Source organism: Phocoena phocoena, chromosome 9 (assembly GCF_963924675.1).
Source record: "Phocoena phocoena chromosome 9, mPhoPho1.1, whole genome shotgun sequence".
NCBI classification, from domain to species: domain Eukaryota; kingdom Metazoa; phylum Chordata; class Mammalia; order Artiodactyla; family Phocoenidae; genus Phocoena; species Phocoena phocoena.
The window spans coordinates 17,791,160-17,817,472 of NC_089227.1; the positions used below are offsets into that span (position 1 = coordinate 17,791,160).

Here is a 26,313-nt window from a genome sequence, read left to right on the forward strand (position 1 = left end):
TCCTGTGCTTCCGAATTCCCTGGCTTCACATCTTGGTCACAGTACACCCCGTTTCCTGCCTTCCTGAGAAGCAGCTAAGCCCCTGCCCATAGCACAGAGGCCCCATTCCTCTCATAGCCACTGACCTTGACCTTGGCTAGTCACCTCGCCTCTGGGTCTTCTTTAGCCAGTCAGTCCTGAGGAGGGTGGAGATGGCTGGCTGCTTCCTCCCTGTGTCAGAGGGGTTGTAAAGACCAGTACAACTTTACAAAGGATGAACTCCCCCAAGGAAGATCCTGCCTGAGTAAAATATTTCAAAACTTGTGCTATAATTATTGCTATGACATTCAGGAATCACGAGAGATGGGAAGTGAAGCATCAGGTGTAAGTATGCCTTGTATTTATGATAATGGAGTAGAAAGAGGCCTTCAAGGCCATCTAGAGACCCACTTCATTTACAGATAAAGGCATGGAAACAGAAAGTTTAAGTGGTGAACTCCAGGCCATAAGCCTAATAACGTGGTGTGGCTGGAATTGGAGCCTGGATCTCCTGGCTCCTAGCCCAGGGTTCTCTCTACTACATCAAAACAGAGGCCCTGGAACTAGCTCTTGGTTTTCACATCCTTGAACAGGGTGGCTCTGGGAACTGAGCCTGTATGCAAGGTCTCCTCTGATTCAGTGAAGAAAGATTCCCTGGTAAAGTTATTCAGTGCAGGCAACCTATGAACACTGGTCAGGCAAAAACACCCAGCAATCAGATGATCCTCAAAAATCCACTTTCCCCCGCTCCCCAATTCCCACCTCATCACAGGATTAGAGTCAGTCGGCTTGGAGACAAACTGGCAGCCCATTGGTACCAGGAAGCGCAGAGGAAGCCCAAAGGCTTGTCCCTCATAGCCATAGTCAGTCTGCCTTTCTTTCCAGGGTGCCTGGCATAGCAGCCAGAAGTGCGTCACTAATGAGAAAAGTGAGACTCGGCTCGGAGATGGGAGCGGGAGTGGGATCTGCTCTCTCTGCCCCCATCTTCTTCGTTATCACAGTCAACCCAGATCTCCAGCTTTGTGATCTCTAGTCCTTCCCGTCAGGAGATCTGTTATAATTTCATTTATTTATTCAACACACAGTAACTAGGCACTAACTATATGTGGGGCTTTGTAGTAGGTACGAGGGAGCCAGAGCGGACTTAGGATTTCAGACCGTTTGTCTTTTGGGGGTTCAGGATTCCTTCCTGTAATTGTATGCAGAGTTTTGGGGCATTTTTCTTGGGAAGGGTCCTTACCGTTGATCAAATCTGTTCCCCCGTAACAGTTAGGAACCACTGTAGTGGGTGTACACCGGAGCTTTACCTCGTGCACCTACTCTCCTGGTCAGCATTCTTATCCTGCCCATCAAGTCGAGACCACAGGAGCCGAACGAGGGTGAACAAGTGGGGCATGTCTCCCAGGGCGCTGGTATTCTCTTAGAGCCCCAGGAAGGGGCTGCCCACGTCCAGGCCCCAGACCTGTGGATTCTGCCTTCAGTGTTGACGTCCTCCTGCCTGTCCTGACCCGGCACCTGTGGCCCGGGACCTCATTGAGCCCTGGAGAGGCCACAGGGGCGTGGGGACAGATGCTGGGCCATCTTCTGGATGTAGAAGACCCTTTCATTCAGCCCTGCTGAATGTCACAAGTCCTTGTGACTTAAGTGCTCCTGCTAGGGGTTAGGTTTGAGAAATTGCAATTTGTTATATGAAAAGTCCTACCCTCCCCACTGCCCCGAGGGACCATGTGGCCTCTGAGTGGCTGTCTGGGGATGGCTTGGGCTGTGTGATTCTCTCACTACGTTCCCATGACACCGGGCATCCCCTTTACTAGTCCTGTGGCAGTGGTTTTGCAGGAAGACCGTAATGCCTCCCGCGAGAACGGTAGGGTGAGTTCAGCTTGCCACTTGACACAGAAATTCAGAAGGTAATCACTGCTAGTTGGTGGGATATGATGTCAAGCAAACCATAGTCAGAGCTGAGGCTTCGGGGACCGACACTGCAAGGTCAGCACTCTCCTCTTTGCCTGTTACGTACACGCGTATGCATGTGACTCACTTGCTACAGATGATGTGCTGAGTTCTGTTCTTTCTCCCCCTGTAGAGAGAAGACACGGTTCAATGTGTAGACCTTCTCCCTCTCCGGCGTCTCCACCCTCCAATGCCCGGACATCACTAGTACAGGTGAAAACGAAAGCCTGTCTCAGCGGCCATACCTCTGCCAGCAGCTCCTCAAAGCCATTCAAAACGCCCAAAGACAATCTCCTAGCCTCCAGCGGCAAGCAGCACACAATCTTTTCAGCGAAGGGATCAAGGGACAAAGCATGGTGAGTGTCGGGTGCCGGCAGCCGCCTGTCCTCGCTGCTTGTCCCTGTCACCACAGGAAACAGTGTTTACCCAGTGGCTTTGTCCAGGAATCTGGGGAAGTGGGGAGGGAAGGGACAGAAAACCAGAATGATGAGATGAGAAACCTAAATACCAGGAGAAACAGGGCACCTTAAAGGACTATCTGCCCGACAGGGGAATTCTTTCCGCTCCTGAGAGCTGAGGCAAGTTGTGCCTAAGAAGAGGGTAACAGGGAAATATTGCTCTCAATTTTCCACCCCAGTGAACAGAAGTGTTGGTACAAATCATCAAAAGCACAGCCAGTCGGCCCCGCAGGGAGTGAGGCCCTGGTCCTTCCGCAGGGCCCTGGAAGGCAGGCTCCCCACAGAGCTTCCCATCACAAGCAGCCTGGTCTGCACTCTGTGAAGGAGCTGCCAGCAGAGGCAGGTACTTGGGAGCTGACGACGGAAGGAAGAAAGGAAATCCAAAGGGAATGTCGCCGCCTGTGACATGATGGGGTGGGAGAGGGCTGGTTGCAGGTGACTATGAAAAATCAGAGGCTTTTAATTCTTTTTTTTTTTTTTTTAGTTTATTTTTGACTGCGTTGGGTCTTTGTTGCACTGCGTGGGCTTCTCATTGCGGTGGCTTCTCTTGTTGTGGAGCACGGGCTCTAGGCACGCAGGCTCAGTAGTTGTGGCTCCCACGCTCTAGAGCGCAGGCTCAGTAGTTGTGGCGCACGGGCTTAGTTGCTTCACGGCATGTGGGATCTTCCCGGAATGGGGCTCGAACCCGTGTCCCCTGCATTGGCAGGCGGATTTTTAATCACTGCGCCATCAGGGAGGCCCTAATTCACTTTTTTATCTCCGTCTTTACCGAGAAGTCAAAAAACGTTACCTGTGGGTTGGACAGATAGGAAACCGAAGTGAAAATGAGGACAGGAAGCAGAAGATGAGTATCTTCAAATGCCAAGGACCCAACTTGGAACCCTTAGGGACCGGCTTAGTACAGAGCCTCTAGCCTTATCTTGCTGGCCTCGTGGAGGCAGACAAGGGATAAGTGTGGGCTCTGTTCGTTTATATATCTAAAGAGAAAACATCTTCTGTTAATTCATGCTACAGAAGGTGTCTTCTTACACTCCTTACGTTTCTTACACTTTCTTACGTTTAATTACACTTACGTTCATAGCTGGGAAAGCTGTGGACTAAAGTCATCCATCGATTGGTTTGTCACCGCACGCGGGCAATTTTGATGACTTTGTAAAGAGCTAATTATGCCAGATCAACTAAGGGGCCTCTTGTGACAGAGAGGAGAGGTTTAGACATGGCTGTCAAGGAGGGGAGGCACCTGTCACGCAGCCAGGGCTCACGGACGAGCTTTGTTCTCTTGAGTGTTAGGATCTCTATGCTGTAAGAGGACACAGCTGGTTAGGAAAGACCTGGCCTGAGAGTGACAGTTGGTGGCCTCTGGGCCTGCCTGCTGGTAGCGTGAGTGTCCTTCTTATGGTGACCTCGGAGAGCCCCTGAAAGGTTGTTTGCCAAGGCAGCATCTGGTGTCCTGACGTAAGTGCTTCCTGTATCACCGCCTGTATACAAATCTCAGGTGGGTGACCTTGGGCAAATGGCTTGATCTTGGTGTGCCTCGGTTTTCCTCATCTGTAAAATGTGGTTACCGATATCTCTACCCCACAGGATTTTTGTGAGGATGAAGTGAACTAATTTTTATAAAAGCAGGAAGCGTGATGTCTGGATCAGGGAACACGTTCAATAAATATTTGATGATATTGTTATCATTATTATCACGTGTGCCAAAGGACAGAGCTCCTATAAGCAGGAGTACAGGTTGAGAAGCCCAATCTCCTGGAAGAAGTAGGGAAATGGCTCTTCAGACTCAGACTGAAGTTGAAAATGGAAAAGGCTAAAACCGTTTATTCAGAGTCTAGAAATGAGCTATAGAGCAACTAAATGAGGAAAGCTGGGCAGGGGGCTCATGGGGGGTAAGTCAGAACGAGACTCGGGGGTCATGGAAGATCATAGCATGAATGCAATAAATGATAACTGATAAACATGGTCCCAGGAGGGTGAGATGTAGCACCAGGAATTCTCCCAGGAGGCAAGGCTTCAAGGGAGACCGCTCAGGTTAGATCATCCTCCATGTTCGGGTCACACCAACTCAACACGCACTTACTAAGCCCTGCTATGCGTGAGGCCCCTCTTCAGCTAGTGGCAGAAGGTGGTTTTGAAAGAATCTGAAAAAACTAGCCAGGGTCCAAAGAAAAGCAACCAAAAGGATTGCAAGAAGGGAAATAAGCCCTTGTGAAAAAAGGCCTCCAAAAACTAGAGCACTGACCTTGTGTGAAGAGCAGAAAGCTCCTGGGCAGTTTACCTAACTTCAAGTAGGCAGACATCTAGACAGATCAAGGGAGGCAGGAGGCACGCTGGGTGAGGCTGAGCGTCGACTGCAGCAGCCTCCTGCCTGTGTGCTCACCTCCGGTCAGCCCATCCCCTGCCCACCGTCACTGGGGACTCATATTGGAGGGCTGGGAAGATTTGGTTTGGGGGCTTCCAGGGCCCGCCTCAGTTCAGGGAGCCTTCCCCAAAGGGCGGTGTGGAAGAAGGAAAACTGGAGGGGCAAGGAAAGCCAGTTCAGGGCCCCGCTCGGCCACTAACTTTCTGTGTGACCCTGAACAAGTCACTTAACTTCTCTGAGTCTTATTTTCAAGCCTGAATATTTTGTGATTTTTAAGACACAATCCTCAAAAATTCTCCAAGGTTCCTCACAGTCTACTGAATTAAGAGTTAGGATCTCAGCCCTTTATATACTGTAGAATCTATTCCAATGGGTGCACAAAGGGGAAAAAAATGAAAAGCAGAACCAGAGCTGAGTTACCCTTTAAAAGCCAAGCACCTACATCTAGAAGGAGGTGTATCTATAAGGACCCTCTAAAAACTGACTGCAAACCCCCCTAATCCAATCTTGATCATTCAGTAACATCCCATTACTCCAGCTTCCCCACCATGTCTTTCCCTGGTCCCTTTGCCTAAACCATCCATCGTCTTTATTCAACTCAACGTTTAATGAGCACCTACTATAATACTATGTGCCAGCACTGTAACAAGCCCTGAAGATACACAGGGCTTGGCACCTATGGCACTTCTGTGCAAGTTAGAAAAAGGCCTGGATACAGCCCTGGACTAGAGTGCACAATTGGCTAATGGTCTTCATGTCTTACTCATTTCCTCAGCCAGGCATCTAGTGCAGTCTGTAACCTGCACAACTGTACATGTGCCCTTGAATACAAAATTAAATAAGACACACACACTGTCCTAGGGAGTCTGTAAAAAGAGACATAAGCTAACACAGAATACAATGTGATAAGAGCTAAGATATTGGTAGCACAGCAGAAGGGCACCTAACCCAGGCTGAGGACTCAGAAAAGGGTTTTCAGAAGGGGCCGCACTCAAGCTGAATTTGAAGGATAAATAGGAATAACCTAGACAAAGAAAACTGGATTAGAATGGTAAATCTTATGATTGAGATAGATAGATAGATTTTTTTTTTAAACACAATTTTAAAAAACCTTTTTTTTTTTAAAAAAAAATGGGGAGGGTGTTCCAGGCAAGGGGAACAGAGCATGCAGAAATACTTGCTTGTGGGGAGAGGCAGGAGATGAAACTGAGTAGGTGAATGAGGGCCAGGTTATAAAGTTCTGCTGTATGAGCTAATTTCAGGACTTTGGGCTTCACCCTGAAAGCTGCATGGAGCTGTCAGAGGAGCAGTTTTCAATGGTACTAAGACCCCCCAACAGCTGTATAAAGGATGGCATTAAGGGCCACTCAAGAAGCAGCCAGAAGAGTGAGGATGCTTTTGCATAACGCAGGTGGGGCGTGGTGACAGCCTGGACCCAGGCAGCGGTAGTGGACGTGTGTGGAAGGGGCCAGGTGGGAGAGGAACTGAGGAAAACCCCACAGGACTTTGGGGCTGGTTGTATTAGGGCTCGTAATGCAAGGGAAGTGTTTAGGGTAATGTTCCTGGCTTGGACAGCTGGGTCACTGGTCCTGCCACTCCCTCAAGAGAAGGACAGAAAGGGCCAGAGTCTAGGGTGGAGAGGAGAGGATGAGTTCAGCCGGGGAGTCCATGGAGTTTGAAGTATCTGAGGAATACCTACATGGAGATGTCCGCTGGGCATTGAGTGTTTGGTCCCAGAGGTCGGGAGAGAGGCATGGGCTGGGAATGGAGATTTGAGAGTAGTCAGCGTAGACACAGGCATTGAAGCCGTGATACAGATGGGGATTCCCGGGAAGATATGTGGCTTATTAAAAAGAGCAGGAATCAAGGGCAGGGCCCTGGAGAATGGGGTCCGAAGAGGGGAGGAACCGGAGGAAGCAGGCTTCCTTCCACAGCATCCTGTCCATTCTCTCCTGGCCCAAACCCTGCCTGCTTCTCACTGCCCATCCCAGGGACCACCTTCTTCTCAAAGCCTTTCTCTCTCATTCTCTTCCTTGTTGCCAGCCACCTGATACACTAGCATCTCCTTTTAATCCCCGCTGTACTTCGTTTTTGCCTCACCTGTGACTCATTCTGTGGTGCTACAGATTAGACCTCTGTATTCCTTCTGCTCCGTGGTAATTGCGGGGCCTCTCACATGGCAGGTCCTCACACTCAGCAAACACAGTCCCCTTGTCAGTAAATATTTGTTGAACTGAATGAAATGGATCTGACCATTGGAAAGCATCATAAGATTTCCATTCCTGGAGATGGTTAAGCCTTTATCTAGAATTGTTTAGACTGGCACTGTCCAATCACATGTAATGTGCACCACACATGTAATTTAAAATTTTCTAGTAGCCACGCTGGAAAAAGTGATCAGAAACAAGTGAAATTAATTTTGAGCAATATGTTTTATTAAATCTAATATAACCACAGTATTATTTCAATATATAATCAATGAGATAGGTTGTTCTTTTTTTTTTTCTTAAGTTTCAAAATCCTGTGTGTGTTTTATACGTAACTGCACACCTCAACTTGGACACTAAATTATCACTGGAAATACTTGATCCATACTTAGACTTCATTAAAAAAAAAACAGCGATTATAAAATAGATTTGCCTACTAAGTTGTTCCAAAACATACTTAAAACATTTTCTTATAACTGAATCAAGTACCTATTTTTAAATTGTAATGAATTAAAATTAAATAAAAATTAAAGTTCAGATCCTCAGCCACATCTTACGTGCTCAGTAGCCACACATGGCTAGTGGCTCTTGTATCAGACAGCACAAATCTGGACACCTGGGCCAGGTGAACCCTCTGGTTCTTTGATTCACAGGTGTGTGAAGGTGGCTCCTTGGGTCTCTTTAATGCTGTCCTCCCCTCAGGAGTTGCTAAATTCCAAGGGGGAAGGAACTCTCTGCTTTCTCACATTCGCCTGCTGCTGCCAGGGGTTTGGTGGGGGCAGACCCAGAGGACCCAGTTTGGCCATGTAGAGAATCCCCTGCCCAAACTCTGTTCCCTGCTTCGAGGAGCTCTGCATCCAAAGGCCAAAGCATAAGCCTTGCCTGCAGGTGGTGGGTCATGGCCTTTAGATGAGATTAACAGCAGGTTAGCAACACGCCCTTTTCCAAGTAGCTCAAATTCACGTGTCCGGCCATAAAACACCGCTCCTAAGTTCAGGCCCACCTCCTGCCATCTCACATAAGGTTAAATGGTCCGTGGATTTGTTGTTTTCTCCCTTCTGTGCCTGGAGAGGTTAAAAAGTAACTGCATTAGAACAAAGTGGGGAAACAGGGCATCCCTGTGCTACCAGCCTTGTCCCCTGTAGATCTGCCTAGCAGCACCCACGGTTCGCCCAGCTCCCAGGCTCTCAGAGCCCTTCTCCACTAATTCACCGTCCTGCCCGTGGGGACCAGCCCTGGGGGAGCCAGAGGCCAGAGAATACCCTGCCCGAAGCCCGTGGAGCCCGTAAAGGTGGAGGGAGGTGGGTAAGACTTCCCAGGTGGAAGTCAAGAGGGAATTAGGACTGGCTCTTTCTGAGCTCAGACGAGGGTCTCAGGCTTTTCTTATGAGTCGCTGCTCATCCAGAGAACCAGCTCCTTACACGGGGTCTGCATCAGCCGGTCTGACTTTCCCACCTGCTGCCGCTTCAGCCACCCTGGTCCAGCGCGGTGGGAGATGGGGGAGCTCAAATCCACCAAGCTACTGATGTGGGCGGGAGCAGGGAGGAGGTTTTCCTCCCCTGCGTGGCTTGCTGCCTTCTCTTTGGGCCGTATCAGCCCACTGTGTACTGAATGCTAAATGTGCTCAGCTATTAAAAATGCAGACGATGAGCCTGCTTCTCCAGAAGGAAAATGAACCAGAGCAAGAGACAAATCGGCAAGCTCCCGGGTCTCCTTGCGAGTGCCCGGCGGCGGGTGGAGGAGGGCCCCCCCTTCTCACAGAGGCAGGGCTCCTGTGGGTGTTCAGGGTGGGAGGCGTGTGTTCCTGGGCAGCGGAGGCTGTGCGGTAGGAGCGCCCTGGAAGCTCTCCCGCCGCTTTATGGAGAAGGAGGTGATAACTGCGAGGCCCCGTGGGAGAAACGAGGCTGGCTTATGGCTCTTGCCTGGGGTTGGCTTGAACTGGGGGCAAGACCACGGCTCAGTATCGATGGCTCCCACAGGACGTAGGGAGTGACCTCAGGACTTTGGCTGAGGCTGGAAAATTCTAGAGACCCAAAGGGCTGCAGCAGACCCTCCAGGTGACCTAACCGCTCTGACCACCCCAGATCCCTCAGCAGGGTTCTTGCAGTGCCCCTGCCATGCCTAGTATTCTTCAGTGGCCCTCCGTTGTTTGCCACAGAAGCTCAACCCCTTTGGAGGTAGATATATGATCTGGCATTTCCCACTTGTCCAACGGCTACTGCCAATGTTTTAACCCCTTCATTTCATTTTTCAGGTGTCCCGATCTCATTGTAGCTCCTCGTGTGCTGTTTCCCCTACCAGGAGCAGCCTCCTTGCCTGTCCCTACACATACTTAAAATCTCTGCATCGGGCTTCCCTGGTGGCTCAGTGGTTGAGAGTCTGCCTGCCAGTGCAGGGGATACGGGTTCGTGCCCCAGTCCGGGAAGATCCTGCATGCCGTGGAGCGGCTAGGCCCGTGAGCCGTGGCCTCTGAGCCTGTGCTCCGCGACGGGAGAGGCCAAAACAGTGAGAGGCCCACGTACCGCAAAAAAAAAAAAAAAAAACCTCTGCATGAGCATCACTTCCTCCATGAAGCCTTCCTGGACTTTTTATACAGACTGAGATGCTCCTTCTTCTAAGCTCCCATTAACACTCAAGATACCACTATAACAGGTACCATCATCCATGGTACTTGTTTGCATCTCTATCCTCCCCTGCCCTCTCCTGCATGCCCATTTTTTAGCATGGAATCTGGTGTCCAGCAGATATTTCATAAACGAATGTACGATGAGTGAGTGAACAAAGGAAGGGGTCTGTGAAGTACAACTGCTCCTTCTTCTTCCTCACAGAGATGCTAAAGGAAGCAACAGGTATAAATAATTATTTTTTGAGTTCTCGAGGAGAAATCAGGGTGCCATTTTCCATCATGAAATTCTCTTTCTCCGTTACAATTTATTAGAGTTCGGAAGAGAGAACTAGGTCCTGGGTGATAAAAAGGAAAAACCCTCTGTGCTCTGGCAAGAAGGGAAAGGTATTTTCTTTTCAATTAGAGGCAGCAGTTACCGTCATGACCATAGCACATCCCCTGCGTGTCGTGTCCCAGGATGCGCTTGACCATATGAGGAAAACCCTGGGCAGAAGGGAAGTGAGGAGGTGGTATGGCGTTCCACAGAAGTCCCTCCCTGGATTCCCACTTACAGATCCAGCCCCTCACACACGAGATGAGGGGGGGCACATTCGGAGGGCAGTTTTTGCCCCTAGTGGTACAGGCGTGGGTATCAAGGGAGATGGAATGGGGCAGAGGCTGAGGGAGGGAGGGTGGGTGGACTGAAGGAGCAGTCAGAGGTTACCGTGATGAGCCACAGGATAGAAAGGGCAGGTGGGTACGAGGATGGAAGGGAGGCAGGTTAGGATATTCAGGCATCCAGAGGGGATAATGTCCCTGCCAGGACAGGGAGGCATCTGGAGCTTAAGCCTCTAAGTGCTGCCTGTTCCCTGAGTTTCAGAAGAACAATGGACAGCTCCTTGGGTGTAAACTCAACTGACCTCGTCAAGTCACAGAAGTGCTCAAAAATAGAGACCAGAGTCTAAGGAAGGAAAATACAGGCTATGACAGCTGGGGAGAGAAAAGAAGTGGCATGACTGGAGATAGAGAGTCTGAGCCATGAAGGCATGGTCCTTCATATCTGCAGAGCACATTGTAATTTTTAGATGCCTTCGTAGCCCCACTCCCTTTTTTTTTCAGTTTCTTTTTGCTTCTTTGTTTGTTTTTTGTTGTTGTTTTTTGGCAGCACCGGGAGACTTGTGGGATCTTAGTTCCCCAACCAGGGATCAAACCCAGGCCCTCAGCAGTGAGAGCGCAGAGTCCTAACCACCGGACCGCCAGGGAAATCCCAATAGCCCCACTCCCTTTTGCGCCTCAAGGCTGCTCGGTGATGAGATGAGGAAACAGATCTCCCTGAGGTGGTATACACGGCTGCACAGGGGTGGAGCTGGGGCTGTGATAAAGATCCCCGCCCTTAGAGCTCCCTGAAGTTCAACCCCTTTCTCGCCCTTCACTTTGCTGAACGAATGCCCTGGGTCAACCTTTCTAAGCCTCAGGTTCCTCATCTATAAATTAAGGGTGAGGAGGAAACACGACCTCCCGTGTGGGCGCAGCCTACCGCCCAGCGCCTGGCAGTGCTCAGTGTGTGCGTGGCAAGGGCGAGTGAGAGGCATGAGGGATGGGGGGGAGGTCGACAACACCCCTGCAGTGTTGTCATCGCCATGGCTCGTCTACCAAGAAGAGAGACAGCTGCAGGCTGGTCCTTTCCTAAAGCATTTGTGCTGCTAGAGAGCTGCTTTGCTTCGTATTGTGTTATGTGATTTAACCTTCACTGCAAACACTGACTCAGTCATCAAACACTGATTGAGCCTAAGTGCTAAATAGTATGTATGTCGCTGGGATAACTCCAGAGTGATGTATGCACTTGGTCCAGCTCCCCGCCCTCGGGTAGTTCATGGCCTGGCCGGGCCACAGAGTCTTAGAACTAAAACCTTGCTCTTTGTTGTGATAAGTGTGGCAGAAAGACCAAGGAAGGCACAGCCAGCGCTGAGGGAGGAGAGGACCCGTCATCCGGATCAGGGCAGATGGGGGCGTGTTCACCCTGAGGAGGGAGGCGGGCACGGCAGCAGAAGGAACTGCCCACCCACGCAAAGGCCCAGAGCCAGGCGAACGGACACAGTGTTCCAGGAGCTAGAGTCCCGCGAGGCGCTGGGAGAAGGTGCCCGGGGCGGGAACCGTTGGGGGGCAGCTGCGAGGTTGGACTTGGTCCCCTGGGCAGTGGGGAGCCCACAAAGTCTTCTAAGCAGCAGGATAGCAGGGTCGGATTTGCATTGGTGGAGATGGATTGAGCACAGAGAGAGGCTGGATGATGATGGGATTTCGATACAGGTTCAGGCAAGCCGTGATGACGGTGAGCACGAGGCCTGAAGTGGTGACGCAGAAAGGGTGACACCGTGGGGGAAGGTCTCCAACTGGATGGTGATGTTGCTAACGCAGAGCTTTTTAAAAACGCAAAGTGTATTTAATTCGGGGCAAAGCATTTCCTGAGTCTGCTGTAGGGCTTGGCCTCCTGGATGGAGGTGGCTTGGGTGCGGGGCTGCCTGCCCAGTTCTGGATTCCAATACGGAGAAGGAGGAAGAGGTCGAGAGGAAAGATGCTTCCTGGGGAAGTGGCCCTGTGAAAGAAGCTGGGAGCAGAGGCTCGGGCGCTGACGGCAGCCAGGGATGCTATGCTCAGAACAAGCTTCCTGAAACCAAAAGCTGAGGGCCTGATCCCCGGTCCCGGTTCCCCCCGTCTTCCCTGGCAGGGGGATGGAAGATGTTCCGTGAGGGTCCCGTCTCTCCCTCTGGGGCGGTGTTGGCTGCAGGGTTTGAGGGAGGCAGTGAACGTGCTGGCTGCGCGGGCTCTGGAAGGCGAGGGGTAGGCCCGGCCGGCGGGGCAGCTTGTAGCTCCAGCAGCGGGAGCCGATGACCTCTGGTGGCTGCAGGCGGGAGCGCGCCCACTTGGCAACTCCTGAGCCGAGTCTGGACTGGGCCGGCGCTGAGGGCTCCGTTCTGCCCTGCACCATCGCTCCCTCCAGAATCCACTTGCTTCCTGATCTCCTTCATCTGAAATCCTGCCCTGAAAGGCCCTTGATACCGTTTATGCCTTGATGAGAATTTCACTGGGTACTCATTTTCATTGTGAGGCTTTTCGTTCTCACATGTAGAAGGAAAGGCACTGAGCAGGTATGGTTGGTTTGGTCTGGGCTTGTCTTAAATTCCACCCGGACTCACTGCCCGGGGCTGCACCCCTGCAGGCAGGCTGGTCCCCAGTGCACTCCGGAGACAGCCTGTCCAGCTTCATGTACCCTCTACTGTGCCAGGACTGTTTTCCCTTCGTTATCTTCCTCTCTCCTCTGGCTTGCTGATTTTTCCCACGATCTTGGGGTATTATGACTCCCCAGGAATGTCAGGGCATTTAGTGCCCATTGATCTCTCATTGGGTTCGGAGACCACCTTCTGAGCTCCGTGCCCTGGGAAGCCCTGATTAACAGAAGTGTCGGAGACACTAAACAGAGGCTGATGCTGGAACTTCCTGCTTCCAGGGAATGTGGAACAGCCTAGAAGGGGGCACATACAGTTCTTTTTCCAGACAGCGTCTTAGGGCCAGCAAGGACCCCCATTGCCTCACACAAGTCAGGGTTGCAGGAGACTACGTGTTCGTATGAGAGGAGGCTGGAGTTCCTCTCACTCTTCTAGAATGTGTATGCAGGTGGGAGCTTTCACCACTAGTGCAGGCTTGGGCAGTGCCTAGGAGACTAGAGATAGAGAAGCAGGTGGGATTGTGAAGTAGGGCTGAGGGCTCCTGGAAAGGGATTGAGGCTGAAAAGCCTTCTTACTCGGCTCTGTCTTTCCCCTTCTGCACCCCCAAGAAGTGGTCCTCCACTCTGGGTAAATATGGAGGGCCATCTGCTCCCACCCATCTTCCACTCATGCCCCCCACATCCTCTTCCACCCCTCCCCCCATCATGGGACCAGAAGGGCTAAGAGGACAAAAAGTTCTGATGGTGACAGTGACTTGCACCCCAGAAGCATCAGGGGCAGTAGGGAGAGGGGACGGCGTGATCCTCTCCCCCTTTTTGTTTCTGCTGCAATTTATTGAGGACCAGCTATGTGCCCAAGCACCATGCTAAGCACTGTACATGTATTGTCCCTGTCAATCACTTCAGATACCTGTCATGACCTTCACTTTCCGGATAAGGAAACTGAAGCCAGAGTAGTGAAATTCTCAGATGAGCCAGGCAGGGCAGCCTCACGTGCCTGCCTGGGCTTTGCACTGCGAGGCCACGCTGCCGAGGAGGTGAGGTGGAACAGAGGCCCCGCTCATCCACTTGCCAGGCTGACCGCCATCTTTGTTTTGTTTTGTTTTGTTTTGCGGTACGCGGGCCTCTCACCGCTGTGGCCTCTCCCGTTGCGGAGCGCAGGCTCAGCGGCCATGGCTCACGGGCCCAGCCGCTCCGCAGCATGCGGGATCTTCCCGGCCCGGGGCACGAACCCGTGTCCCCTGCATCGGCAGGCGGACTCTCAACCACTGCGCCACCAGGGAAGCCCTGACCGCCATCTTTTAATTCCCACAGAAGTCAGATGGCTTTCCCACCATAATGCATCTAGCAATAGAAAAGGCAGGATTTGCATCTAGGTTTGTCTGATTTCAAAGCCTGTATTCCTAACCATTACCCTAAGTTATCTTGCAACACCTTCCACATTCTATGACCTTACCAGAACAATGACAAGGCACAGACCCCCAACTCAGCCCTACTTGTTCTCCCTGATTCGATCCTTCCTGCCTCTGGCCGCGTTTACAATTTGTCAGCGTCAGCTTGTTCATTTCTCCCTGCCTCCTAAGGGAAAGTCCCACATCATTCTTCCCAGCAACTAACCGCCTCTTCCCGCAATTGATGGATGAGATCTTGACCTATCACCCAAGTCACTGATGAATCTTCTTGACACACTTTAATCTTCTTGGCCAGCGATGGGCCCCTGCGAGCTCCTGTGGGTACGACTCCGGGCTGGCACAAGACGCTGCTAACCAGTCTTTTTTTGCCTCAGCTGCCAGGGCCACTCACCCCCAGTAGCTGTGTGGTCTAACCACATTTTGCCAGCTTGCTGAGGGTGTGTTATGTGGGAGGGCATCCAAAACTGTGCAAAGGCCAGGAGAGATTATGCATGGTGCTTCCTCTCTGCCCACCAGGCCTGACACTCGGCCGCAGAATAATGTTAATCTGGCAGATTTCCTTATTTCCCGTGCTCGGTGGTTGATTACCGTGTTTACTGTTTGCTTCAGGTGTTGACAAATTGGCTTTCTGAAAGTTTTCCCAGACGTTTTCCAGATTGAAAAAAATACTATGCATTCATTCGTCAGGATTTATATAGCACTTCCTGTGTCTATTGTACCAAAATAGGACTTTGCAGCTCTGTTATTTAGGCTGATTCTTAGGGATTGCCTGACTCCCAGACTTCAAGCATGTCCCAAGCATTCCTTCAATTTAAAGAATCTAAATTTGACTTAATGGCCTGATAGCAGCCCCCAAAATGCATCCAAGAGAGCCAAGGAGAATTCCTTCTCTGAGGGCCTTTTAAAATAAGGTCAATTCCTTTTGCTTTGGGATGATTTACCTACTATCCCTTCTTGGAAGGCAAGAGGCTGGGTGAGATGACCCTTTCAAGGGTCAGCCAGTGAGTCAGAGATCCTCAAAATTCTGCCAGACCAGAAACACAGGCTCATGGGCCTTAGTGGAAGGAATTGGTGGGAAGAAATCAGACGGCTGAGAACTCTCATCAGACATGTAGCCCACAGCACAAATACCATATGTCTTCAGGCTCCTGCCTGTGAACTCCATCTTTCCCCTGTGCTGCTAAGTGGAACAGGGCTGGCGATGGTTTCCGCAGGCCTAAAGATTTTCTGGACCATTCTTTTAAGGCTTATCTGTTGATGATGGAAGGATAAATCATGATCGCCAGGAAAGCATAGCTGGAGGGAGAGCAGCTTGTCCCGCAACACGTTGGTGGCCCTTGAAACGGCACCATAAGATTCTCCACCTCTGCTCTTTTGCAGACATCACTGGGCGGGGAGGGGATTCTGCCTGGTGCCAGGAGAATCATTTTTCTTAAAGCCAGAGGGCTCTCCTTGGTCCAGAAAGGTAAATTCAGACAGGCCAAGCACCCAGGAAGAAGACGCAGGCAGCCGAAGCAGCATAAAGAAGCAAGGTAGATCCAGCAAGGAAGATGAGGGGGGACTGTTCTCGGCTGTGGGATCCCTTCTGGGGACCCGGGACAGAGGCGCAAAGACAGCAAGGAGATAAGTGCTCCCAGTATATTAGACACAGCAGGGGGACAAGCTGCAGCCCTGGGCTCCCTGAGAGTTCCTCCCAAGCAAACAAAACAGGCATTATGAAAGCAGCAGGAAGAGTGGGGACACGTCTTTCCCTTTCAAATCTTGTTTCTCAAAGAAAGGACAATAGTGAGTTGATAAATGCAACTAATTGTGAGACCTCGGTGAGTGTGTAAGTGCATCCCTTAAGACTGAAAGGACAGGAACTCGAGGGGCTTTTGTTAAACGTAGGGGGAACTAAGCAAAGAGGCTAATAAATTGCTTAGTTAGTAATCTGGGTGTTGCCCCTTCTCCACCCCTCCCAGCTCCTAGCAGCACATGGAGGTGCTGGGGCTCCTGTGATTTGACACAAATTGGGAGCTGCTCAAACTGTGACAGCAGGGGTCAGAATCTTTTGGCTTCTTTCCAAATGGAAAAAAGTGAGCCTCTTATTCAGGGTCTGCTGCCCAGGCTAGAACACTCTACTTATTGGCTGGGAGAGGTGATGGCAGAGGAGGGAGGGGAGTGGGAAAAGGGACAATGGGAGAAAGGAGAAGGCAGTCCTGAGATGATGGTGTTAGGGCAGCTGCCCTCCCTCTCACATGCTGGGGTCTGTATGTAAGTGAAACAGGACCTGGGGCTCTCAGTAGTGTCTTATGTTCGCCAGGGCTGAAAAAAATCAAACCTCTGGGATTGGCTTTCCAAATCCTGTGGTACCTTCTTGCGATCATTTGTTCCTTGTTCATCTGTTTGGGATCTGGGGGCTGTTGCCAATAGTAGTGAAGAAAGGAGACTAAATTCTCTCAGCTGGACCAGTGGCTGACATTTATGCTGGGGAATGAGGGTGGTAAAGTTAACTAGGAAGGTCTTTCTGTGTCTCTCTCTCTCTCTCTCTCATTTCCCCCAAGGATGTGTTTGACCCTTGCTAGTATCACTGAGCTTCCTGCTTCCCTGTCTTCTCTTAACACCCAGCAGAAGTACCTTCTCAGTTCAGGCCACAAGCAGGTTGCCTTAGAGGGAAAGCCCAAAGCCTTTGGGGGAAAGAAAGGATGCTAAAGAGAAAAGGATCAGGGCTTCCCTGGTGGCGCAGTGGTTGAGAGTCCGCCTGCCGATGCAGGGGACACAGGTTCGTGCCCCGGTCCGGGAAGATCCCACATGCCGCGGAGCGGCTGGGCCCGTGAGCCATGGCCGCTGGAGCCTGCGCGTCCGCAGCCTATGCTCTGCAGCGGGAGAGGCCCGCGTACTGCAAACAAAAAAATAAAAAGAAAAAAGGATCAGAGATGGTCCGCAGTCAGTCCTCCTGTCTGTCTGTAGCCCTTCTCCCTTAGCTAGTGGACACCCTTAGAATTCCCACCCCAGCAACTCAATCTTGCTTCTCCTCGCACTGCCAAGTGGCTGCTTACCTGGCTTCAGGGGTGTTTTTTTACTCCGTGGCTCCGCCCCTCACCTGGTCTTTGGAGCCCTTTGAAACATTCTTTCCTTAACACCCCCCATTCCAATCCAAGAGGACCACACATCAGCCTTCCCTTCTTGTTTCTGATGCACTTCAGTCCCACATCCTGTCTCTGGGCACTGGGATTGAAGTCCAGCTGGAGTTACGGAAGCGTTGGCAGTAGAGGCTGTGAGTGGACCACGCTCAAGTCGTGGAGAGAATCCCAAATTAGGAGATCAGTCAGTCACACATATTCGCTGGCTTGGCTCAAGCTCAGTCACTAACACGCAGTCAGGAAGAAGCATCACCATCAGAGAGGTGAGTCACGTGGCACTGTTCCAGCGGCTGGACCTGCTGCACCTGTGCTCTCGTAACTGCCTTAAGGGACTTGCTGGAGTTGGACCGTGACTTCAGGGGAGAAATGCTGGCTGTACTGTGAGCATCCGAGGACCCCTTGACTCGGTTTTTAAATTTATTTCAGTTGGTCTAATTGCTCTGGATCGTTCTATCCCAACATCATATCTCTGTCTGCTAAGCTCCTGAGTACTCAGCACACAACTCAGACCGGCTCATGGGACAAGAGCTGGATCTGGAGCGTGAGGGTCCTAATTTCCTTTCCTGAACTCACTTGGCTTCGCAAGGAACTATCTGAGGGGAGGCCACACACGTGCTAGAGAATCTTCTCACCTGGCTACTAGTCCACGTGTTCACATCAGCACTTGAAGTTTAACTTTTTTCTAAAGAAATAAAAGTCTGCAGGTCAAAACAAGAGTGACAGATAAATCAACAAGAGCTTTTTAAGCAGGCTCTTATGTATTTTTAAAGTCAGGATATTGTAGTATAATTTAAGTTACATGAGTTTGTAGTTTGTGGGATTTTTTTTTTTTTTTTGGTTTGTACATTAAAATTTTTTTTTAACTATAGTAAAATACACGTAACAAAATTTCCCATGTTAACCGTGTTTAAAGTACAGTTTAGGAGTATTAAGTACATTCACATTGTTGTACAGCCGATCTTCAGGACTCTTCAGCTTTTGCATAACTGCAACTCAATACCCACTAAACAGTACCGCTAAACTGGATACTCCCCTGCAACCACCATTCTCCTTTCTGTCTCTATGAACTTGACCACTCTAGGTGCCTCATACAAGTGGAATCATACAGTATTCACCTTTTTCTGACTTGCCTATTTCACTTAACATAATGTCCTCAGTGTTTATCCATGTGTCAGAACTTCCTTCCTTTTTAAGGCTGAATAATATTCCATTGTATATATATACCACATTTTGTTTATCCATTTATCCATCAGTGGACATTTAGGTTGCTTCCACCTTTTGGCCACTGTAAATAATGCTATGAACAAATATCTCTTAGCGACTCTGGTTTCTATAATTTGTGTCTTTTAAAATTGAGTGAAGGAATGAGCCTGGACGTATTCCATATCCCATGGCTTTGCATTTTTTACCATTTGGAAGAAATCGGGAGCGCAGCACTAATTTCACCAGGTAATATCTTTGCAGCTTCTCAGTGTTCTGACTTTTCAAGGGCTTCTTGTGCTCTTCTTTAGCGATAGGGGAGTGCTTTGAGAATTGCCATTAACTAGAAAGTAGCAGCAGTGCAGCTATATCTCAGTGATTGAAACACTCATCAAAGGCTGAACTGTCAGTGACTTGGTGTCTAACTAAAAACCACTGTTCCAGTTTCCCCTCACGTGGGACTTGAAGTCCCACCCCACGCTTCCCCGGGCCAAGAAAGCACATGGTCCTGGGGTGAAGTCTCATGTCTGGGAGCATTGTGCTCCGCTACTGAGTGCCCTTCTCACTGGCAAAGGCCTATAAATAACATGCGGGATCCTGTTCCACAGTCAGCAAAGGGGCAGGGGCTGAGGGGTTGCTGAAATAATTTCATGAACAAATTGATCAAAGAAATGATCTGTGAATGAATCTTAGGGAAGGGAGAGCCAGCCAGCCATGTGGGCAGATAAGACTCCTCACCTGCAAAACCAGCCTGTCTTTCATGTCCTCCATTGTCTGCAGGCATGTCTAAGCCCTCTTCTAGCCCATTTGGCATTCAGATAGCTAAGTCGGCTTCACTCTCAGCTCAGAAATGACTTGGGGGGCTGAAGTTGTTCCCATTCTGCCCCCCTGCAAGGAGGAAAGGGAATCTAGTTCAGGAACCAAAACAAAGCTTTTTCATCTCATCTCATCTTTTCAGACCCCAAGACAGAGTTCTCCACCGCCCCCCAGACACAGGGTCATCCAACATGAAATGCACAGAAATCAAATGCATATCCGTTACAGGAGAAATGGCAGGGAAGTGGGGCTAAGGTGACAGACTCTGAAGAGCAAACACATACACCTTTGTGCTCTGTCTTCTTAAAATTCATCCTCTCACCTGCCAGCCTTGAGAATTGCCTATTTACATAACTAGCTGCCTAAAATGGAATATTAGATAATGTTCCATGGCGGCTCACTCAATTTGAGCCCATCCCCGGGATATGAGTGATCCAGAAGTCCTCTGACAGTGTATAGCGTGGCACGCTGGCCCGCAGCCATGCCTCCGTGTTGTGTGAGCTCTGAGCTAAACAGATGTCAGGCCCGATCGCCTGGGTGGGAGACCAGCCGAGCAGCGGGGGGGAGGGGGCGTGATTCAGCACACGGCTCCGTGGCACAACGGCCTTCGTGGACAGACAGCATCGTTTCCTGAGCTTCGCAGCAGGCGCCTTGTTCCGCCCAAGGTGCTGTCTCAGAGACTGCCGACTAAAGGGACTGAGAAAGGGGGAGCTGCAGGATCTACGGGGACAACCGGTCCAGGAGGTAATCAGTTCTGATGCCATCCCTGGCGCTGTGCCAGCCTCACACCCGCTCTTGGTCCTTTCCAAGGCGTGCATCTCCCTCCCTTCAGAACTGGAATCCTGCTGCTCTCGTATAGGAGGAGTATAAATAAGTGATAAGGAAGTGTCCTGATAATGATAAGCAGGCATATCTTCTCAGCAGACCAGATGAATCAAAGAAGGCAATTGTGTGTGTTTGTTCATTTATTTTTCAGTGTTCCGGTTCCCGTAGTCAGTTTAGAGAAAATTCCTAACCTAGTGAAGGCAGATGGTGCCAATGTCAAAATGAACTCTGCAACCACTACTGCGGTCACTTTCTGCTCCACCTCATCCTCTGCCGTCTCCACCCCACCTGTCGTTAAGCCGGTCTTGATGTCCAAGTCAGTGCCACCTTCCCCAGAGAAGATCTTAAATGGCAAAGGAATTTTGTCTGCCACCATAGACAAGAAACACCAAAATGGCACCAAAAACAACAACAAGCCTTACAGGAGACTTTCAGGTACGTGTCTGTGTCCTTCGAGTCTGGCTCGTGATCAGATTGCAGTTGAGTTGCGTCCAGAACGAGGGAGTGATGCTTTCTTATCATAGAGCAGGTCTGTTTCGTTTTAAGGGAGACACGGAGTTTACCTGCCAACAGGAACCTCCCCCGCCCCTAAAAATACAGGGGAGAACTGGTTCTCTTAATCCCGGGCCAGATGTGGTACCTCGCTCAGCCCAGCCCTGAGCAGCAGTTACCTTAGTGACCCCAAGGCAGGAGGCTCTGCAACCCCTCAGCAGTCTGTGGATTCAGAGGGTCTTGTCCTCACACTGACAGGCCGAACTGCCCCTGGGTTCCGGAAAGCAGAGTCGGGCAATCCACCGTGATATCTCCCAGTAGCTCAGGGCAGGCTTGGGACAGTCGCCTTGGTGCTGTCTGCCCATCTCCATCCTTTGGTCTCGTTGGTTTCCAGGTTGATTCTGTGGTCTGGGGCTGAAACTGCCTTTCCCACATAAGCAGATTGGAATTTCCATCTGGGAACGCTTGGACTGGCACAGCAGATGGGGTGTTGAAGGGTCTCTCTCCGATCTACTTGGTTGCCCGAGTACCTCAGGGTACCCAGAAAGGTGCACATGGCCAGTCCTTAAGACAATGGTTGCGCTTAGGGGCCCCCAGGTGGGTGATAGTTGCTTTGGGATTGTTGTAGAAGGAAATCCGGCAGTTTTACTTTCTCTAAAAGACCAAGAAGAGCTATAAACTTTATAACTTCTTCACACACTCTGGGCATTTATCAAATGTCAACCAGAAAAAACAAAATACAGTTGACCCTTGAACAGCGCAGGGATTACGGGTGCCGACCCTCCACGCAGTCAAAAATCCCTGTATAATTTCTAGTTGGCCCTCCGTATCTGCAGTTCCTCTGTATTTGTGGATTCAGCCAACCTGTAATCATGTAGAACTGCAGTATGTACTATTGCAAAAGATCCGCGTGTAAGTGGACCTGCACAGTTCAAACCCACGTTGTTCATGGGTCCACCGTACAGGGTAAGCTGCCCTGTGAGAGTGAAGCTGTGTCCTCTGGTATGAGCATAATTCCTAAGCGCCCCAAGAATTGTGGGTCATTTTCATTTTGTACTTTGTGTTTATATGTGTTTCAGTTTCTCTATCTTACCTCTGTCACTTTTAAAAAGTTTACTTCTTAAAAGTACCTCAGGCCCAGAGCATTCTAATGACAGTTATTTTACCCTGAAAATCTCTCCATGTCCTTTCCACCCTCTGTCCAGAAAGAAAGGCAGAGCCTGGTGCTCTCTTGAGGGCGGGGGTCTCACTGTGTGGACGGAGCCCCCCGCTCCTGGCTGTCTCCCTGCAGGGAAAGTTCATCTTCACTCTGCAGAGGGGGCAATCCAATAGGCCTGTCTGGGCGCAGTGAGGCCGGCTTCCTCCTCCTGGCAGAAGTATGACCATGGCTTCCAGCCGGCACCTTGATCTGAAGTTGGTCGGGCATTTTTTGTGTGTTTTGGGGATTTTGCATTTTGTTGGTGGTTTTGTCTCATTGGGTCTTTTGCTATTTCTCTCTCACTTTCACATTTGGCAGCCAGCTCCTACCCCCAGCCAAACAACCTGCTCAGTTCCAGGCCAGCACGAGTGCCGGTGTGGATCTGGGCACGGGTCTGACTCCGCCAGGCCCAAGGGAAAGAACTCACACCAGGCGGCCTTCAGCCTGGCACCCAGACCCTCCTCGGTGGGCAGAGAGGGCTCGTAGGAAGCGAACATCTCCAGGCCTAGCAGTTTTCTTTCCTTAAAAATGAAGCTTAAAAAAAGAAGACAAAAGAAAGAGGCGGGATGCATTTTGATAGTCAACCAGGAAATCTGTCTTGGACATGAGAATGGTTTTATTGCAAACATCATCATCACCACTGTCGCAACCTCCCCACAGCTCCCAAACCTTCTTTTAAAAATAGAATGCATTCATTTATTATGGTCAGAGCTTACTCCACTAAGTTCAGGCAGTTTTTCAGGCAAGGTAACCTCTTTTTAGCTTGCAGCCATTGGAGGCCCTTAAGGAGACATTCCACCAAGTATATATACACGCCCCCCCGCGCGCCCAGCCACCCACCCGCCAATGCTGCTGCCCGTCTCCCTGGATGCTCAGAAGAGCTATGTCATTCCTGCCCTGCAGGACTCAGGTGTTTGTTGGGTGCCCTCCAGAAATGGCACAGGTCATCAAGAGGTGGAACTTTAAAGCCTGAAGGGTCCTTAAGAGATTGCCGCACATCCCCTCGTTTTCCAGGGGAGGAGAGCATTTCTGTAATCCAGAAGGGGTGAAGGATCCAAAACGGGCATAAAAAGAGCAGATTCCTTAGAAGTAACCCCAACATGAGCCGTCAGGAGTCCAGCGGGAAGGCAGGATTTGGGGAAAGCCCGCCTCCCTCAGCAGGTCCCCGAGGGACCCGGCTTGTTCCCATCTGGAGCATCAGGCCTCAGTCCAGGGGCAGAGCGACTGTGACACTAACAGGCCCTGCCCTCTCTGCACCTTCAGGTTCAGCCCCAGTGTAAAGCCCACACCTGCCCCTGCCCCTGCCTATATGTTCCTGAATCCGGGAAATGATTTTTCTGGCCAGCAAGGCTGCGTGGAAAGCCTCGTGCTGAGGACTTTGCAAAGCATTGAGAGAGGCAGGTCACACTGACATGTCAAGGAATAATCTCCCACTTAAATGGCTAAAACTATTAGGGAGGCAGGGCAGGAAGGGGTTGGTGATGTATTCTTGGAGCTACCCCGGGGGAAAAAGTGGCCCTTGGGCCTCAGGTGGTTCTCCCTGGTCTGCAGCCACCTCTGCCCAAAGGTACCCGGGGAATTGTTTGGAGTGAAAGTGTGAGAGCAACTGGCTCCTTTCCCTCCGCTGCCCACCCCCCACCCCCCATCCCCTTGTGCATTCCGATCCCTACCGCCTCCCGCTGGACTTGGGAATTCTTGGGTTCAGAGGGGAGCGCCATCTTCCCCCAGCGGTTCTGGAAGCATTTTAGCAGCCGGTTGGAAAAAAAAACAAACCAAAAAAAACAGATTGCCTGACAATGTCTCACTTGTTGGTGCAAATGTGCATTTTTTTAAAAATGTGGTCTTAATGCCAAATCCTATTTAGTCTCCTTTTTTCTTATATTTTTTGTTTGTTTCTTAAACCAGAGAGAGAATTTGACCCAAATAAACACTGTGGAGTATTGGATCCCGAGACAAAGAAACCTTGCACAAGATCCCTCACCTGCAAGGTATTTCTCTTTCCATAAAAAATACTTCCTGCTCTCACTGGGGCCTTTGTCGAAATGTTTGCATGCCACTCTCTGCACACGGCAGGGTGTGGAGCCTCGACATGACCCCCAGCTGTTCTTTGTAAGGGAAATGCTTTCTTCTCTTCCATGGTAGCAGAGCGCCTGCCTCAAGCTGGCTGGCTTTTTAAGAAGGGAAAAAAAAAAAAAAAAAAAAAATAGGCTTCCCCTGTTACTTGTGAGGCCAGACAGTAAATTGTATTTATAGGCACTCACAGGCGGTTCTAAACCCTGCTACGTTTTAATGTATGCAGGAGCAGCGCGGCGGCGGTGGCAGCGCCCTGAAAGGCAGCCCCGGAGGGGAGGACGAGCCGCCGTGCCCCTGATCCAGCCACAGCGGGGTGGCCAGGGGACAGCTGACCCAAGGCGGCCGCCAGTGGGTGGCCCCCAGCCCCGTATTTCATACTGAACTGCCAGTGCCTCTTGGGATGGAGGCTGTGGCCCTCTCTGCTTGGTGGCTCTGTGTGTCTGGGCCAAAGCAAGCCTCCCACCTGCACCTGGATTAACTCCAGCACGCCCTCACCGTTGCCTTTCATCAGAGAGGTTCTCATGGGTTCTGCGCTGAAGCTCGTCATCTTATGCCATTTTTTGGAGGAAGCTTTGGCTTCTTAACGCCAGGAGCGTAGGGCACGGTTGCGTTTTGTGTGGTCTCTGCCTCTTCCCAGCCACAGAACAGGAGCTGTTGCCTTGAAGTTGACTTTTCAAGCACCTCTAAATTCCCATGAATTGCTGTTTCTGAAATGGAGGGCCTGGGGAAGCAGGTTTATGTGCTGATCAAAGAGGCTGTGCTTTCCGTCTCTCTTCTCCTTAGACTCACTCACTAAGCCATCGGAGGGCAGTCCCAGGCCGGAAAAAGCAATTTGACCTCCTTCTGGCGGAACACAAAGCCAAGTCCCGGGAAAAAGAAGTTAAAGATAAAGAGCATCTCCTGACTTCGGCAAGGGAAGTACTTCCAAACCCATCTGGGCCAGCGCAGGACTCGCTGCCGGGATCTTCAGGGAGCTTGGGCCCAGAACCTAAAGTCGCGTCCCCTGCAAAATCCAGGCCACCTAACTCTGTGCTTCCTAGGTAAGTCCCACCTGGGCGATAGAAGCCTTGAGTCCGTGGTCAAGTGACCCTGCCTGGCTGGGTCGTATGTGGTCAGATCACGTGTGAAATGGGAGTCGTTATCGTCCTACCTGGGGAGGTGGTTGTGAAGTTGAAAGGAGAGAATGGGCGTGAGGGGCTCAGCCCAGTGCCTGCCACGTAGCGTTCAGTGGATGTTACTGCTGTCACCATTGTCATCCTCACCGTGGTCATCGTTGCCGTGATTGTCATCCTCCATAGCAGACCTATGTCCGACAGGATGTGTTTTCATGGCGTAAGAGTCAGCTAGAAATAAATAGCTGAAAGGATGACACTCAACCACCAGGCAACTTTCTGGTCACCTGAAAGTTTTTAGATTAGTTGAAGATTCCTGGAGCAGAGAGTGGGGGAAGCCTGGGGGGATGGGTTGTCAGCACAGCTTAGGAGCCCACTTGCCATGATATTTTGTGAATTTTTTCCACAACTCTCCAATGGTCAGGGTAAAGGGAAAATTGCCGTGACAGGGCTGTCTGTCCTTACATTTCCCTCCATACCAAGAAAGCTGAGCCACCTCTTTGGGGTTTTATTTGGTCGTCCTGGACAGAAAGGAAAGAATAGAAAACAAAACCCACCTGGGGGAATTCCCTGGCAGTCCAGTGGTTAGGATTCCAAGCTTCCACTGCAGGGGGCACGGGTTCGATCCCTGCTCGGGGAGCTAAGATCCCACATGCCACGCAGCGTGGCCAAAAAAAAAGAGGGAGGGAGAAAAAAATTCCACGTGGGTTGAAAATCCATGTATGTGTGTTTTGACAGGCAGTGGAGTGCCATAATGAGCCACAGACCGATTTCCAGGTGATAGGACAGGTAACCCTCGTTCAAAAATATTTATTGAGTGCTTGCTCCATAAGCAAGGTGCTGTGTTAGTTACTCTCAGGCAGGGGCACAGAGGTGAATGAAACTAGACCCTGCTTTTCAAGAATTTGGAGTTTAGGAGATGAGACTCAAATATCCATAGCATCATAAAAAGAAAACATTAATAACACAATATAAGTGCAGATATTCGTATCCTCTGATGATTTTTGGTTCTTTTGGCTGCACTGGGTCTTTGTTGCTTCGCGTGGGCTTTCTCTAGTTGCAACGAGCGGGGGCTACTCTTCGTTGCGGTGCCCGGGCGTCTCATTGCGGTGGCTTCTCTTGTTGCGGAGCACGGGCTCTGGGCGCACGGGCTTCAGTAGTTGTGGCACGCAGGCTCAGTAGTTGTGGCTCGCGGGCTCTAGAGCACAGGCTCAGTAGTTGTGGTGCACGGGCTTAGTTG

General features: G+C 50.6%; 1 protein-coding gene across 3 annotated transcripts in view; it reads left to right on the plus strand.

Annotated features, from left to right (window-relative positions):
* The window catches only part of ATXN7L1 (ataxin 7 like 1), a 237,910-nt gene that overhangs the window by 184,554 nt on the left and 27,043 nt on the right, over positions 1–26,313 (plus strand). For all 3 annotated transcript variants that reach the window (XM_065883677.1, XM_065883678.1, XM_065883679.1), the window contains 4 exons: positions 2,102–2,324; positions 20,350–20,633; positions 23,794–23,876; positions 24,745–25,001. In XM_065883677.1, coding sequence (XP_065739749.1) covers positions 2,102–2,324; positions 20,350–20,633; positions 23,794–23,876; positions 24,745–25,001 — 847 coding nt within the window. The remainder of the gene's footprint in view (positions 1–2,101; positions 2,325–20,349; positions 20,634–23,793; positions 23,877–24,744; positions 25,002–26,313) is intronic.